A 17,497-nucleotide genomic window follows, 5' to 3' on the forward strand; every position below is an offset into this window, starting at 1 on the left:
TCCCACTCTACCACGACTCGATTTCCATTTTTCCAGAACCAGTTATTTACGACTTTTTGGAAATGGTCTGAAAGTTATAATGTTTGAGTTAATAATAAAAACTCAAGAACTTCTCTATTTAAAAAAAATATATATTAGGGCAATTATTACAATAAAAAATTATATGCCACGAAAATTATCGTCTGAAGAGCTTCAAATTCTTCTAAGGACATTACATTATAAAGGTTTGTACTATGAAACCAAAAATATATCTGTATTTGTTGGGCACAAAAATTAAAACAGTAAGGTTAGTTGTACCGTAGCCGTGTATTTTTATATATTTTTTTTGGTTGAATGATGGATGTGAAAGAGCTGAAATCTTTGATTCCGTGGTTCTGATTATAATTTTGAGGGGCTTTAAAAATAACAGACATAAGTGCTTGTTTATTTTGAATGTAAACAATCGGCTTTGAATATTTAACCCAGGTAAATTAATCTAGGAGTTCGCATGTCACACTTTACACACGTATCAAATATTGAAACTGGCAACTTTGTCCGGAACATTTCCAAATGGCCGACCGTCGCCGTTTCGTGATCTGACAGTTCGTAAGATATTGGAATCTTTATAAAGCGAGCGTTTATACCCAGTTAAGTTTATGTTCGTTACGATGTGTGATCGTCACAAACAAGGAAGCGACTTTGGGTAATTTCCCTGTAGATGTTTACTATCATCTATTTTATTAATTTACCAATTACTGAACTGTTAGTGTACTCAAAAATAAATTACATATTGATATAAAGTTGCTTTGACTGTCTAACTAGGGTAAATAACCCCATTGGGCAGTCGAAATATAAAACAATAATAACAAAGAAACAAATAAAAAATAAATCATAAACCATCAAATCAAATACACGCACACTCACCCTTGCAAACCCACCCTCATACAAATAATTATTTTAAGCAATTTTCTTTTACAATTTTTTATTATTTCTTTTTCTAACTGTTTAAAACAGTATTTCTGTGGAACACTTTACTGGCTTCATTTTGAGCTTTTATATAATGTTGTATTCATTCATTTTGCAATGCTGTTGTTTTTATTTTGAAATAAACATAATTTTCGAATTAGGTGGTACATTACCCTACACGTTTATGTTTTCTTTTTATTTGTCAATAATTGTTTTTTAAATCCTTATTGCCGATATTTTAAATATATGTTTTACGGTGAGTTTTAACTCACAAATCAAACATACAGTTTGTTTTCATTTAAATTGCCCCATGATAGCCGAAATATCGTTACCGACAGTAGCGATATTCGTCCCAATTATCAAGGAATACACTTTGAGAACCAAGTTATGTTCAAATATTTATTTGATTGATATCTTCTTCTTGTGGCGCCTTATCAGGTCCCCCCGACGTTGGCGATCACTACAGCGAAAGCATCTCGGTCCTACGCCACTCCGAGGCCAGAGAAACTGCTTGTTAAATGTACTTGCCAAAGTGATTCCTGAAAAAATGACCAGAGTGGTTTGCCGTTGCCTTCTCTGGTGATTTTTTTGTCGAGGCTACCTTCCTTAGCTGGTTTGTTCTGGTTGAAGGCGCCAGAAACTCACCTTTCATCCTCTCGTTATCTGCTGTGATCACACCGTTATGAATGTGATCCAATTTTTGAATTTTTTTTATTTGCTTATTTTTCCATACATATATTATTTACATAGAAATATAATTACAAAAATACACTTTAGAAAAATACATCTTAAAATTAAGCTATAACATAAATGGGAAAAAATGCCCAGAAAGGCTTCAGCGTCTGAGCGTGGGCCATTCCTTTTTTAACTATTAAAAAGTTGAAAAAAAGAAAAGAAAAACCAAGTTAACATATGCTTATATTACGAAAACGTGATTTATTAGCAGTATGCATTTAATATATATTTTTAAAAGAATGTGTCGATCTGTTCTTTCCACGCTAATCCAAGACCTCAAACCTACTTTAAACTGTACCAGTGATTTAATGTTTTGTAGTTCCTTAGTTAGAAGATTGAAGGATCTTGGACCAACATGTGAGGAGTGCCTCTGTGCGAACTTAGTTCTGCATCCTGGTGAGACCCGGTGAGAACACAAAAATTAAAATGTGATTTTTCTTGAGAAAAATTGGCCGGGCTTGAGCCCGGGTGCTCTGTGATATAATTCACCACTGTAATTAGGCCTCCTGGCCTGTTGTGGTGCAAAAAAAATAATCCTGGAACTGACAGTACACCATCGGATCTATTACTAATACGATTTGAATTATTACTAAACAATTCCCCATTCAAGTAAACATACTTCAGGCACTGAAATAAATATAATTTTCTAAAACAAAGGAGTCCACTCTCTACGTATAATTTATTACTAGGAAATAGTCTATGTCATTGCCCGGGGTTCGCGACGTGGACGCTAACGAGTAGGACTAGTCAGTATTGTTGCCGGTGGAATGCAACTGGGCATTCGCAGCATTTAATACAATCACACCCTTCAGCAAGATGTGACTCACTGAGACTCTACTGACGGTTAATTGATATAGATAAGATTAATATGCAAATAAAAGTTTGATTTTTTAAACACCTTGTTAATTTAAAGGAAGAAGGCGTTCTCCTGCAAAATTTTGTTTGTTACGATGTTTTGACCATCACTGCTCGAAATGTTGACAGTTACTTTAATTTTATAGCGTAAATATTTATTTTTTAACAGAAGCGAAGAGCCAGGTGGTGTAACTGTGAAGGTTGAACCGCTGACGGGCGATGTGGAAGATACTCTGCATACTGCGGAAAGAACGCTATATCCCTACATAAGCGAGGAGCTAGGTATTGCTACCGTGAAGGCAGAACCGGGAACTGCGGATGTAGAAGATGTCCTCCATTCTGGGGAAGGGGCGTCATGTCACGAGGTGCCAAGTGTTTCCACAGTGAAGGCTGAACCGAGGACTGGGCATATTCTCTATGGAGATCGGGCGCCGTGTTCTTACAGAACCGAGGAGTCACGTGGTGCTACGGTTAAGGTTGAACCGGAGACTGACGATGTAGAAAGCGATATTCTCCATACAGTGGAAGTTGCGCCGTGTTCCTATAAAAGCGAGGAGCCAGGAGTTGCTACCGTGAAGGCTGAACCGGGGACTGGTGATGTAGGAGGATATATTATCCGTGGAGAAAGGGCACCGTGTCCTAATAGAGGCGAGGAGCCAGGTGTTGCTACAGTAAAGACTGAACCGGGGACTAGTACTGAACGGCGGTATATTGAAGATAGAAAACTGATATCAACGAAATTTGACATTGATGATCCTGATATGAAACACGAATCTTCGGAATTCTCTCACAACTCTGAAGGTGGGTCATATGTCATACAGTTAAAGCATTTTTGAAACTATAAGGATTTTAAGATGGTTTTTTTTTATAATTAAATAATTATAGTTTATTGAACCTTATCTTTGATTTTTGGCCATAGAATCATAAATATAATAAAATTGTAAGTATTAAAATTCCCACATTCATCTTTATCATAATTAATAAGTATGTTTCATTTTTAAATTATAAATGGTATATTCTCTAATTTATACTTGTTCTTCAATTTTTATTGCTATCTGTATGTATTCCAATTTATATTTATGCTTCATTTCTTAATTACTAATATTATTTTTTTAAGTTTATATTTATGCTTCGATTTTTATTATTATCGGTATGTTTACAAATTTACATTAATGTTTAATTTTCTAATTTATAATGGTATATTTTCTTTGCATATTTTCTAATTCATATTAATTTAGATTTTTTTGGCGTTGTTATTATTATTTTCATTTATTAGGCATCATTTGATGAAATAAGAAAAACACATGTGAAAAAGAAGTTTCTTCCTAAACACAGGAAGTTTCCAGCTTGTCAGGACCTAAAACAAAAAAATAAATAAACTTAACTAATAAAACTGTGAAATACATAAATAAATAAAGTCGATCTTTAGCCCACCGTTGGCTTTAACTTCCTCTATCCTGGCATGTACTCCAGTCCCTGATGCCGGCAGCACCCGCATCCAGACTTTGGAGTTCAGGTTTACCAACGCTACGTCGACCTTGGGGTTTTGTGTGAACTATCTTATTGGGCACTCTATTCACCCATTCTTTCCTAGTGTCTGGCCTTCACAGTCTCCCTTTTATGTTGGGCCCATTATAAATATTGTAGACTTGTTGTTTCGTATTCTCCGAATTCCATTTTTTCCTTTCCACACAAATTTCTTTATAGGGTTGGAAATTACGCATTACATTTTGATTTTTAAATATATTTTCATATTTCAGATCTTCGAACGACCGGGAATCAACATGAATATACAGAAAACAGTGAAACGTATTTATCAAGGGAATGTACGTCGTATCGTGTAAAGTGTTCTTCAAAAGTACAAATAGACGATTCAACAAACAATTCAAATAAATTGTTATCATGCGCGCAATGTAATTACACATGCAAAAGAAAATATTATTTAAAACTACACGTTTTGCAGCATTCTGGAAAGAAAACATTTGCGTGTTCATACTGTAAGTATTCATGCTTTCGTAACAGTCGTTTCAATCTGCATATGAAATCGCATATGGGTGAGAAACCATTTTCGTGCTCAGAATGTAAATATAAGTGTTCTCAAAGCAGTAATTTAAGAGTGCACATGAGGATTCATACTGGAGAAAAACCGTTTTCCTGTTCGGAGTGTAAACTTTCGTTCTCACGAAGTGGTCATTTGAAACGACACATGGACACCCATACTGGTGAGAAACCCTTTTCATGTTCAGAGTGTCAATATGTGTGTTCCCGAAGTTCTGGTTTAAAGGTACATATGAGAATGCATACTGGTGAGAAACCCTTTTCTTGCTTACTGTGCGAATATACATGTTTTCAAAATGCTCATTTAAAACGCCACATGAAATCTCATTCGGAGGTGAAACCTTTTTCATGTCCAGAGTGTGAATTAACGTTCTTTCTAAATTGTCATTTGAAGCGACATATGATAACACATACTGGCGAGAAATTCTTTTCGTGCTCGCAGTGTGAGTTTTCATTCTCACAAAGAAGTAGCCTAATACGACATATTAAAACCCATTCTGGTGAGAAACCCTTTTTGTGCTCACTGTGTAAATATTCTTGCTCACAGAGTGGTCATTTAAAACGACACATCATAAGAACTCATACTGGCGAGAAACCCCCTTTGTGATTACAGTGGGAGTGTTCTGGTGCATAAAAATTCTACGTATTAAGCTGGTCAGTACGCTGAAGCACGTATTGGCAATGAAATCGCTACACTGCCCAGACGTTGGTGACTCAGGCGCCGAGACGGACGTGGAAACTGTTGCAACCGCTGCGTTTTTATTTTTTATTTAAACTTCAAGTAAAATAAAAGACGCATTTCAGCATTTTAACTCTTTGCTAAAAGTAATATCTCATAGCCAACCAAAAAAACAGACTGGGAAGAAATCGGTCAAAATGTTAACTTAATAAAATTATTATTTATATTTTCGAACTACTGCTGTTATTTAGCGGGTATTTTAAACTTGGACATATAAATTTATCAGTAATAATACTTTCGTTGTTTACAATTGCATTTTTATTTATGTATTTTCTATCGGCCGTAGCCAATTTGTACACATTGTATAACATTCTTAAAAGATAAAGTAGAACATTGTAAAGGGAAAGTGTCGTCAATGTATTATGTTTTTTTTTTGTATTTATTTTTATTTAACATGAACAGAAAAATATAAAAGGAAAAATAATGAAACCCACTAATCCGCGAAACCGGCTTGTCAGCAGGTTTCTTATTTTTTCTTTGCAATGAAAAACATTAGAGAAATTATATAAATTTAAAAAGTGATATAAACATTATTAAGAACTAAAAGCATACGTATTTTTTACACAAAATGTATATGCAAAAAAATAAATAGATGACTGTTAACATAAAATAATAATCAATATAAAGCCTTGTTACATATGAGCCATTTAATTATTTTTTTCATAGAAGTTTCGTCAGCATTTTCTTTTAAGATCTGCTTAGGAATCTTATTGAAAATTTGAGTAATTATATAACGAAATGTTCTTTGGCCATACTTGTGTACAAACCTCGGTGCTGACAAGCCTTCACTTTGTGCTAGCCTTGTATTATGTGTATGTACTACCTTTTCTGGTAGTTACCATCAAATCGATATCTGGTAACAAATTTGAGCCATAGAATAGCATTCACGGACAGGCACCCTTGCTTTTTAAAAAGTAACATAATAAAGGTAAAGTACTATCATAGAATTATAATATACCAGAAGGTGCGTAAACACGCACCAAGTTTGTACTGTGTCCAAAAGTCCCCCTCTACCCGACATCATGCCTGCGCGCATGCGTGAATTGGCCGCGTGATGTTGCCAGACCGTGAATAATATATTATAACACAAATACAATATAATTTTGTGTAATAATAATAATTGATAATTGTTAAGTTATGTTTTATCACAAAAAATATTTTACTGACTGGTTTATAAAAAAAAACAGGTAACTACTTCTCTAAATAATCATTTAGTTTTTAAGTAAATTAAAACCGTTCAATATTTTACTAAGACTTATTAAAAGAAAATTGGGTAGCAAATTCGACTACCCTGGCGATACTAACAAAATGTCCACCTTATTTTATTTCAAAATTTGACAGATGGTAAAATAATCGAATTCTTAAATAATATTATTTATGAATTCAATTCTTCGTCGGCAGTTCGTGTCAGGACTACGGGACGCGAACCTGTCTTGGGAGGATGCACAGGAGCTGGCAGCCGACAGAGATGCTTGAAAGGATATTTGTGGAGACCATATGCTTTAAATAGGGAGCGGACATGGAATACATTATTACGTTTACTTAACTTTATTAAGTTACTTTTATTAGTCAAACGTTAAAAAAAAAACATAAAATAATAATGAAGTGAAATCAATACAGTTAAATATAATACTGAAGATTATTGATAGAAAGATGGGTAAAAATTTCGACTGCCCCGGCAATACTTACAAAGTGTCCGCCCTGTTTTATTTAACAATCTGACAGATAGTAAAATAATCGAATTCTCGAATGATGTTATTTGTGAATTCGCTTCTGACACATGAAATGTGATCCCACCGTATATTCTCTTTTAATCCCAGCAGTATTTAGACACTTATAAACGACACAACACAGCCTAATCAAATTTGACACTACAGTTGCGTACTAAACGACGTCTAAATAGTACCTTATAGTAGTTTAGTCAGCATCAGTTCAGTTTTGCCAACTCGTTACGAGCAAATGTCGCTAAACTGAGGTTCAAAAGTAGCTAGATATTAAGATGTTAGACGGCGGGTGGTGGAGGCGAAGGAGAAGGGGGTTGCTGATGGCAGGGGGTTAGTGATGGGAGAGGGGGGCAAGGATTTTCGGAAAAGAAATTAAACTGTTTAAAGTAAGTAATGTCATAAATAAAGGAAATGAGATAAAAAATGTATATTCTCGGTGCTACTGATAAAAATATAGCAGTAGCAAATGATTATTACCTTGATATTAATAAAAAAATATTTCATTGTGATGAAGTACTCTTAATTTTAAAAAAACAGACACCATATGTTATATTCACAGAAAAAAAACTTAAAAATGCGGAACGCTTTTTCTATGCAATATAGTAAAATAGCATCTCTATAGCCATATGCATTATACCAGTGTAAAATAAAACAAAATAATTGTAATTTTTATTAAAAGTAAGTAATATCATATCGTTATTAGTAATTACATGTCATATTTATGACAAAAATATTTAATTTTAATAAAATAAACTTGAAATGTCTGTCTTCCCATTCCTTTCTATATTTTTGGGAATAGTATTTCTTCATCACAAGTGATTCCATTTTTACTTTAACTTTTGACAGCTCGCTTAAAAGTCGCTAAAAAGGTCGCTAGAATTTATTTGTCGCTAAAAAAATAAAAAAGGTCGTTTTCAATGTCAAAACGTCGCTTAATCTAGCAATAAAGTCGCTAAATTGGCAACACTGCATCCGTTTGATGCGCTTACGAGGTTTCTGGATTATTATAATTCTGTGAGTAGGTACTGTAAAAGATTATAAGATTTGTGATAAAACAACATCGTTAGAAACGTAATAAGATATAAGAGTTTATACATTTTACATTCATATTATTTATGTACACAGGCAAATTATGTATGTTGTATACGTCAGTTGAATTTTACATGTTAATAAATATATTAAATTTTTGGTTCTTTGGTTATTGTTCACTGAATGAGTATATTGAAACAGTGCAGATAGTAAGTATGTAAATATATTTGGATAATTTATATAGTCCTGTCTTTGCAAAAATCACCTCAAGGGCGCTGTACAATAAATAAATATCCCAGCACGTCTTAAAGTTACAGAGCGCATGGACGGTTGGGATTCTAGTTCCTCGTCTCCAATTTTGATATATAGGAGCTAGATTACAGCATGTCTTGCGGCTTCAGAGCGCACGGAAAATAAGAAATCTAGCCCTTATTTGACAATGAAGTTAAGAGTATTAGTGATAGTTTAAAAATGAAATAAAAAAACAAATTTTTAGAAATAGAAGTTAGATAACAACAAGTCTTGCAGCTACTGAGCGCATGGATGGTTGGAATTCTAGACCCCATTTACTCAATTTAGATATTTGATAGTTGATAACATTTACCTATCAAAACTAGATTACTAATCGTCTTGCAGCTACAGAGTGCATGGGCGAGTGAAATTCTAGCAACTTAAAATTATCAATAAATTTACAAAACTAAACATTGAACATAATAGTAAATGTGTTAAGTGTTCATGCTGAAAAGTAAACAATAAAAAACTAAACAGATAACGCATCACAAGTATTTTTCTACAATTATTTTTCTTCAGGAGTCTTAAATTAATCATATTTATTCTCTCCTTTAAAACAATAAACGTATATTTACAATATTTTGAGTTTGTTCAAATTTTTGTAGACAAAAGACTGGATTTCACAGTCTTGGGAGTCATTAATATTAACAAATTACACCAGAGATGGAGGACATTTTAGATAAGGGAATATGGAAGTCTAGGCATTTACATGACTTCTGACCTGTCATTGGCTGGTTTAAATGACCGCACCATGTTTAAATATTCATATTTCCTTAATTCTTCCATCTGTTGACTTTTGTGAAGTAAAATAAGTAACTTCTCATAGCTCCGTGTCCGGTAAAGATTTGGGTCGTTTCAAAAGTACTATAACAGTAGATTACAGTTTACAATAGTCCACTGTGGACCTACTATAGAGACGGTGCAAGATGAAACAACTGGTTGAGGGGTAGTAAGACCCTTTTAGAGGGACGGCGGCCTCCATGGTGTAGTGGTCAAGATGCTTGACTCACACACGGTAGGTTCCGGGTTCGATTCCCGGTGAGAACACAAAAATTTAATTAAATGTGATTTTTCTCAAGCCTGGGTATTCTGTGATGTAATTCACCACTGTATTTGGGCCTCCTGGCCAATTGTGGCGCAAAAAATAATATATATATTTATATATATTGCTATCTCTGTGTGTACAACTATGTACGGTAAATGCACAAATGTCTAGATCCGTGTATTATGACAAGCATTTTCGAAAAGATCGAAAAAAGAGTTCTGCGTCGGTTTGAACATGTTGAGCAAATGGACAGCAAAAAAACGGCTAAAAATATTAACGGAGCGAATGTTGACTGATGCAGAAAACGAGAAAGACGTGACCAAATTCAACAAATACTTGAAGATAAACATATCAAGAGTCGGGATAACTGGCGGGCGCGCATGAGAAAATGTACGAATGTAGACGAAGTGAAACCTGTATGCTAAGAGTGATGGTTTTCTATCCTCTCTGTTTACCCTTACGGAGAAACGGCGTGATGGTGTGTTTTTTGTTTGTTCTGTAAACACGATTTTCCTGGGTGCCGATCATTAGGTTGTTTTATTTTAGAATCTTAGTGTTTTTCATGTAAACACTGAGCGACATTGGTAGTTAGGGGCTGCCCGAACCAGATACGATCCCGGGCCAACCCAAATAACTAAGTAGATTGGAGGGCCGCAGAAACAAACACTTCAACCTTTTGAAGAAAACATATAAATACAGGGATCACAACAAATGAATGAGCGGTAGGTTGAGCTCGCGTAACCACAACTTTCGTCGCGTCGAACGACAAGTTTAAACCCAATAGACGACGAGCATTGGCTTCCGGACCAATCACGTGAAGCGCTGGTACGGGCGGCGTCACGTCCGTCTAAAAAAACACAACAAAACTCTAACAAATACCACTGTTCGGGAATGCCCCTAATAAAAGTAACCGAAAACTTGTTCCCACTTGAATAAATATTTTTTAATTTGTTCCAACAGAGAGGATAAAAAAAATTTGAGAAGGGAACTGCCGATTTAAACTCAATAATGCCGTGTTGTGTCATTTATCAGTGTCAAAATACTGCTGGGATTAAAGGAAATAAGGTGAGATCACATTTCATGTGTAAGTAGCTAATTCACAAATAATTTTATTTAAGAACCTTGAAATATTCTGTATTTTGCTTGTGGTAGCACAATGTTACATCACCGCGCGCAAAGGAATTGTAGAAAAATAAAATAAAAAAATGAATAATTATATTTGCTAATTTTACTTAAAACTTATGAATTTTAGGTATAATTTAAAAAATAAATAAATTTACAATATCACCATGTTTTAGGCACGTGGGATTTATCTGATAGGGTAGCCAAAGCATTATATTAGTCTTCTGGGAATCTACCACTTTATATAGATGCAGAAATCATATAATCATATTATTTTACATTAAAAACAATCTTTTTCAGATTCTCATTCAAGGAAAGTATCGAAGGCAAATCGAAAATCATAGTTAGATCTGTAAATCAAATAATGTTCCTTTATATTCAAATTGTTTTTCGCTCTGAATGTTGTATATTTATTTCTGAAGATTTCGTTTAAAAATATTAACTTCTGATAGCCAGAAATCACTCCCCTGCTTGCATCATTTGCATTTTGAGAGTGTTTATTAAAATTGTATTTTATTGGCATTTTAAATGTATTTATAATGACGAATACCGAAAATAAATCATTGTCAAATGTACATGTTTTTGGCAAGATGGTCCAGTCTAACGCTCCTGATTCTAGTCCAGAGAAAATAAAACATTTATGTGAAGTGTAATTCTGAAATTGAATTATTTTTAACTGTGAGAGAGAAGATGTTTTTTATATGTGCTTCGCGACGAGCTTTTATAATCACATTGCATGCAGAGAAATGGTTTCTCTCCAGTGTGAGTTCTTATGTGATCTTTAAGGTTTCCAGACGTAGCGGATCTAAAACTACAGCGATTACACTTGTATGGTTTTTCCCCTGTGTGCTTGCGCATGTGTATCCTAAGATGACCAGACTGGCTACATTTGAAATTGCATTCAGAACATGAATAAGGTTTCTCGCCAGTGTGAGTTCTCATGTGGTTTTGAAGCGTCGGAAGAAGCCTGCATTTATAACTGCAAATAGAACAGGTATAAGGTTTCTCTCCGGTATGTATCCTCATGTGTAGTGTCAACTGGGCCCTCTTTCTTGTTTTATAACCGCAACGCTCGCAGTAATACTGTTCAGTACTTGTATGCATTCGCAAATGTTGTTTGAGTGTTGCTGGCGTTTTGAGCTTCGCTTTGCAATCGCTACAATTATAAGACGCGGGATTATCGGAATTGTGTTGGAGCATATGGTTTTTCAGCTGTTGCAAAGACTGATACTTAGAACTGCATTCGGTACAAGCGAACGGTCTCTCTCCCGTATGCATCCGTGTGTGGTTAATCAATGTAAACTTGCTGGAGGTTTTAAATGAACAGAACGAACAAACAAACGGTTTAATTTTTTCGTGTTTAGACTTTATGTGTCTGTCCATATTAGCTTTGAGTGTAAACTCTGTGTTACACTCTGGGCAGGAGTATTTCTTCTTTCTCCTATGCATGTATAAAAAGTGCTTATTTAGGTTTATTTTAGTTTTAGAGGTAAAACTGCATTCTGAGCAATTGAGTGTCTTGGGCGGGGCGTGCATTTTCAAATGCGTATTCAAACTATTTTTGTCTTTCGCTATATAGCCACATTCGGAGCATAGGCAAAGGTCGTCGGTAAAATGGGTACTCATCATGTGAATCTTCAAGTTGTTTTTATCGTCACACAGATAATTACATTCTGGACAGCGAACACCGTTGTCATCAGTACTTAAATGCCTGATGGCGTGTATTTTTAGCATATACTTCTTCTTACACTGATAACTACAGTCAGAGCAACTGAATGTCCTTGTTTCAGTGTAGTGAGCGGACAAAATATGTTTTCTTAAGCATATTTTGTGAACACTCGTGAAACTGCAGTGCTCGCACGCTAAACTGACTGGAATAACGTTATTTTCTACAGCGGATAAATGTTTAATGATTTTTTTTAGTGTAAGTTTACCATCAGCAGACTTTTTATAGTGACAATTGAAATTCTCGCAAACGTCTTGTGTTTTTGAACCTAAAAAATATAACAGATTTTTAAAATCAAATATTTGAAATTGGGGTTATGAAATTAATTATTTGTCTTCACGGTTCGGGACGAATAATATACAAAATACCTCACTGACATATAATACATATTTCTATGAAATACCTATATTTATTTATTTGCCATCAATTCTGAACCGGTAGAAATAAATAACCAGGTTTAATTTTAAGAATAACAAAAACCTTATCTTAATAAAAAAATAATCATCAACAGATTGATAACATAATAAAAAATCCCCTTATCCAAATAATCTCTAAATTACTAAATGAATCCAATTAGAATTGACAAAATACTATTTCAAAAAGGTAACTGTAAGCTCTTTATTTGCGATGGTGTCAATATATCTGCTTCAATACAGCTCCAATTCTTCGAAAATGTCGTTGACATCAATGACATAGTATATTTATATATTTTTAATAAAAAATAAATATTTGCGTTTTTACGATTTACCCAAATATTTAATTTTGAGGGCCATTTTCAACGAGTTGTAAATAACTCACTATATAGAAATGGGAATCAAGTTGGGGTAGAGTGGGATTCGAACCACGGACCCTTGATCCGTGAGTCCGAGGCACTAGCCACAGGACCACAATCCTACTCAGTTTGCGTCTTGACCGTTGCTTCATTTTGAAGAATCATAATATGTATATGTCTTCATATCGAAGAATTATAATATATAATGCTTTAGTACACAGATGGTAACACGCTGTAGATCTGATCATCAATGCTAAGAAGACCAAATTAATGCATACAAGATCCCCAAGTGGTAAACTTGGTGTGCCCAGTTTGGTACTCACGATTTTTACTGTATCCATCAGAATGTCATACAACTTTTCCAATGTGATGTAAAGATAGTTTGAGTGATTATGCTTATTTAGGATCAATGATTAATTGCCATTTTAAATGGGATTCCCATATACAAAGATTACGTAAAAGACTGATATCAGTAGTTAGTAAAATGTAGGTAGGTACACTTTGAAATATGATATCTCTACTTGAAGAATAATTTATTTGTCTTTTTAAAAATTAATTAAATTAATATTAAATATGTTTAAAAATCTTTTTTTAGTATAAAAATCTTTTTTTAGTATTAAAATCTAATTATACATTACCTCTATCATCATATTTTGTAAGTGCGATTTGTAGAATCTTTGAAGTAGTATGAGATTGTAAGGAATTAGGTTCTTCACCAATGATACATTTTTTAAAGGCAGGAGTTATCTTATACTTTATGAGCCGAATATCTGAAAAACAAAGACAATTTTTTTTTCTGTTTTATGTAAGCTTCATACTATAGAATTATAACAGTCCAGAAAACGCGCATCAAACTGAAGCCGGTTTATTAGTTACTCTATAGACGTCGCTTAGTACGCAACTGCCGATTTAAATTCAATAAGGCCGTGTTGTGTCGTTTTTAAGTATCAAAACACTGTTGGGGTTAAATGGGAATAAGAATGGATCACATTGTATGTTTAAACAGTGAATTAACAAATAATATTATTTAAGAATCTAATAATTTTACCGTCTGTCAGATTGTGAAATAAAACAAGATGGACATTTTGTTAGTATTGCCAGGGTAGTTCAATTTTTTACCCGGCTTTCTATTAGTAAGCCTTAGCATAATTTAAAACGATATTACTTTACTTAGTTACTAGATGATTATTTAATGCTTTTTATACGTTTGTCTATTAAATTTTTTTGTTTTTTTTTAAGTCCAGTCAGTATATTATATTTTTGTGGTAAAACAAAATTAACTAATTTTTGTGTTATGAAAATAATTGTTCGCGGCCAAGCAACATTACGCGTCCACTTTACGCATGCGCGCGGGCCACGATGTCGTGCATGGGGAGGGGGGTTTAGGGAAACTTTTAGATACAGTGTGATGTGTGCAAACTGGGTTCTACACGCCTTCTGGTAAATTTTAATTCTATGGTTTATAGGTACCGTGATTATACATTTGAAACATTATAAAAGGTTATTATTATTTATTTACGCAGCCACGGCTTCTTTTCTTTGTCTACTTTATTATTCTGGGTAGTATTTAATTGAAAGAAAGTTTTAGCAAAACTGTACATAGACATTAATTTTCAAATGCTGTATGTAGGAATGTAGGTTCATTTAAAAATAAAGTTTAAATTGAACCTAGAGTTATTCAGAAAGCAGCTAGCCATAGAAAAGTGAAATTGAGATAATAGCACTTTTATGAAAAGAGTGAATATTCAAATCTACACGACAGTTGGAAAGTTTTGACTTTGACAAATGATAAACAATGAAAACATTCGTTTTTTTTATTACAAACAAGAATCAAATTATGTATTTGACCAGTTTCAATGATTTTTCTAGTTTTGTAAGTGTTTTTTGCAAATTGAGAAATGCCGTTTTTGTGATCGACACCTTTTCCGAAGGTGATTAATACAGCCTTTTGTATGACAGCGATCTGGCTGTTTTTAGCAGAACATAGTATTGTCCTTACCGCACCCGATAACACCGATGTCTCATTTTTTCAAAATTGTGGACCAACTGCTTTCTGCATAACTACGTTCAATCGATTACTCGTCTACAAATACTTGGCTTTATTGAAAATACCTTTAATTTCGTTTTCGTTATTCGATGGGCCGATGTATTCGAGTTTGATTTCATCAGATAAATCTTCAGTGCGGTCCAACATACTTCGGTCACCGACCAAATCGTGGGTCATCTCGATTTTTACAACAGTATCCCTTCCATCCATTGTTAACTAGGGAAGTTATTCTTGTTTATAAACTTAAAATTCAATTGAAGTTAAAGTTCTTTTGTTCTGTAGGACCTGAAACCATGTAAGCTCTGTCTTTACTTTTACCTTACTGTCCTAAAAACACCCGCGAGTTACGGTGCTGTGTATTCACTGCATATTAAAAAAATAAGAGATTTAAAAAGAGAAAAATAGAATATATATAGGAAGGAATGGCTTTAATTAAGCATAACTTAATTCAAATATGATAATATTTCAAATCTAACTGCTTAAAACATGAAAAAACCATTGGAAATCGCTAACGACTCGGGCGAAACGTGCACGTAGTTTTTTTTTATGCACAAAATACACAATTTTATCATAGACACAATTATATGAATTCCGTGTTAAGGCGGGACTCTTCGATATGTAAATAAAAAATATTTATTAACGTTTTAAAACCATATACAAAATAATATTAGAAAAATATTAATAATAAAAATTTATACATGTCGAAAAAGGGAATGCAGAAAAGTTATTAGTTAGAGAGGAAGAGTCTAAAGCTGGTAATCCCAGCATGGAAAAGATCCACCTCCGTCGAGAGGCTATTCAATAGACCAATCATTCGCCCCACAGGCATCAACAACAGAAAATTTGTCCTATATTCTGGAAGAACAAATGGTCTGTGTTGTCTACCTCTTAAATAGTTGCCCGGTACATATAATTTCATTCGCTTCAAAATGTTGGGACGGTAAATTAACCCATACAGAAGTTTAAAGGCCATGAGAAGCGAGGCAATGCTCCTCCTGGCCCGCAAACTTGTGATACCGAGCATACCTAAAAGAAACAATGATGGGTATTGCAATGGGTAGTATCCACACTCTCTCATGTGCAGGTAACAAAGAAACTTCGTCTCTGTTCTCTCAATCGTTAGTACGTGGCTTCTTCAGCCACCTGTATAGTACTTAGTAACTATGGGTACGTATTTGTGTCACTAAATATTTTACTCAATGGGTCTATGTATTATAAGTCGATGCATCGACCTAATTTCACAATGTGTGATTCAATCTGATAATTGCCTATTTTGACGCCATTGTAATAAAAATATGAAAAATATTTACTTACCAATGTCGTTTGAATAAGAAACAATAAAAGTGTAATAAAAACGGTCCATAATTATTATTCATAGTTATTAAAAATCATCAGATTACACTTGCAAAAGATCCCGAATACTTTTGACAGCTACATAACAAAATGGCGGTGAGAACATTAATGACATTCAGTTTTAGTACTGCCAGTAATGTGAAACGTAGTGTGGTTAAAGTATAAAAAAAACTTGTACGCGTTAAGCGTGACGTACAAAGTATAGGTTTATTTTGTTTCAAAATGGTTTTTATTATAGCCATCTAATTTTTAATTTCTTGACAAATTGTTAGCCTTTGTACAGAGGCAATACTCTTACATAAGAAAATAAATATAATGCCAGGACCATTGTAATGCAGTACACGTTGGACAATACATATTTTCGAATTGCGGCTGTTATTTATTTATTTAAAGGAAGCACCAGTGGAATTATAATTTTGTTGTTTAATTAGTTAGCAGATACAACTTGTATGAAAAACTCATTCATAAGAATATTTTTGCTATCAGCTATAGGGAAATATCATGGTTTTTCATGTATGGGTTGAACTTATTTCATTCGGTTCAAAAGTTATTATGTTTTGGAAATAGCATAACTACAAAATCTTATTTCTTAGATATTTTATTCAACGGTTTATCTTTTAAAGTACATATTCAATTAATGTAGCTTTTCAAAATGAATTGTTAAATCATTAAAGTTGCTATGAATATTTCCATTGTTACTTTTTATTGTAGATAAATATACCATTTTTTTAATTGCAAGTCAATTATTGCCATGCCAATAAACGCCGCATTTCGGAACTGAAACTGAACTTACAATTGGTTTACAATTTGACTTTAGTAACGGTTATAATTTCTTATAACCTTAGGGTCCTTCATGACATACTTAGTGGACGCCTTGATAGTCCGGCTCTTATGTCGGAATTATCATTAAATGTCCCTGGCTACCGCACGCGTCACACGTCGAGTTCTCTATTTCATGTGCCAACAGTTCGTACGAACTATGCCCAGAACTCTCCACTTATACGTTTAACTTGTGAATATAAATTGAACTTTCCCCATATTGGTCCATTCAATTGT

At 33.8% G+C, this 17,497-nt stretch overlaps 1 protein-coding gene and 1 long non-coding RNA gene across 2 annotated transcripts; one reads left to right on the forward strand and one right to left on the reverse strand.

Annotated features, from left to right (window-relative positions):
• The first annotated feature begins 555 nt into the window (after positions 1–555).
• On the forward strand, positions 556–4,681 carry LOC148271202 (uncharacterized). The gene is made up of 3 exons (XR_015825169.1): positions 556–682; positions 2,705–3,336; positions 4,296–4,681. It is a non-coding gene; the product is annotated as an uncharacterized LOC148271202 (long non-coding RNA).
• A 5,958-nt stretch (positions 4,682–10,639) lies between these two features.
• Positions 10,640–16,539, reverse strand: LOC148271203 (uncharacterized). The gene is made up of 4 exons (XM_088241710.1): positions 16,403–16,539; positions 15,154–15,373; positions 13,680–13,811; positions 10,640–12,537 (listed from the first exon to the last, which is right to left on the reverse strand). The coding sequence occupies exons 2-4, from the start codon at positions 15,296–15,298 to the stop codon at positions 11,216–11,218; spliced, it is 1,599 nt and encodes a 532-aa protein (XP_088097836.1). The 5' UTR covers positions 15,299–15,373; positions 16,403–16,539; the 3' UTR covers positions 10,640–11,215.
• Between the last annotated feature and the right edge of the window lie 958 nt (positions 16,540–17,497).

Source organism: Micrasema longulum, unplaced genomic scaffold, assembly GCF_059751315.1.
Source record: "Micrasema longulum isolate JH-2025_06_02 unplaced genomic scaffold, ASM5975131v1 h1tg003028l, whole genome shotgun sequence".
Lineage (NCBI taxonomy): Eukaryota > Metazoa > Arthropoda > Insecta > Trichoptera > Brachycentridae > Micrasema > Micrasema longulum.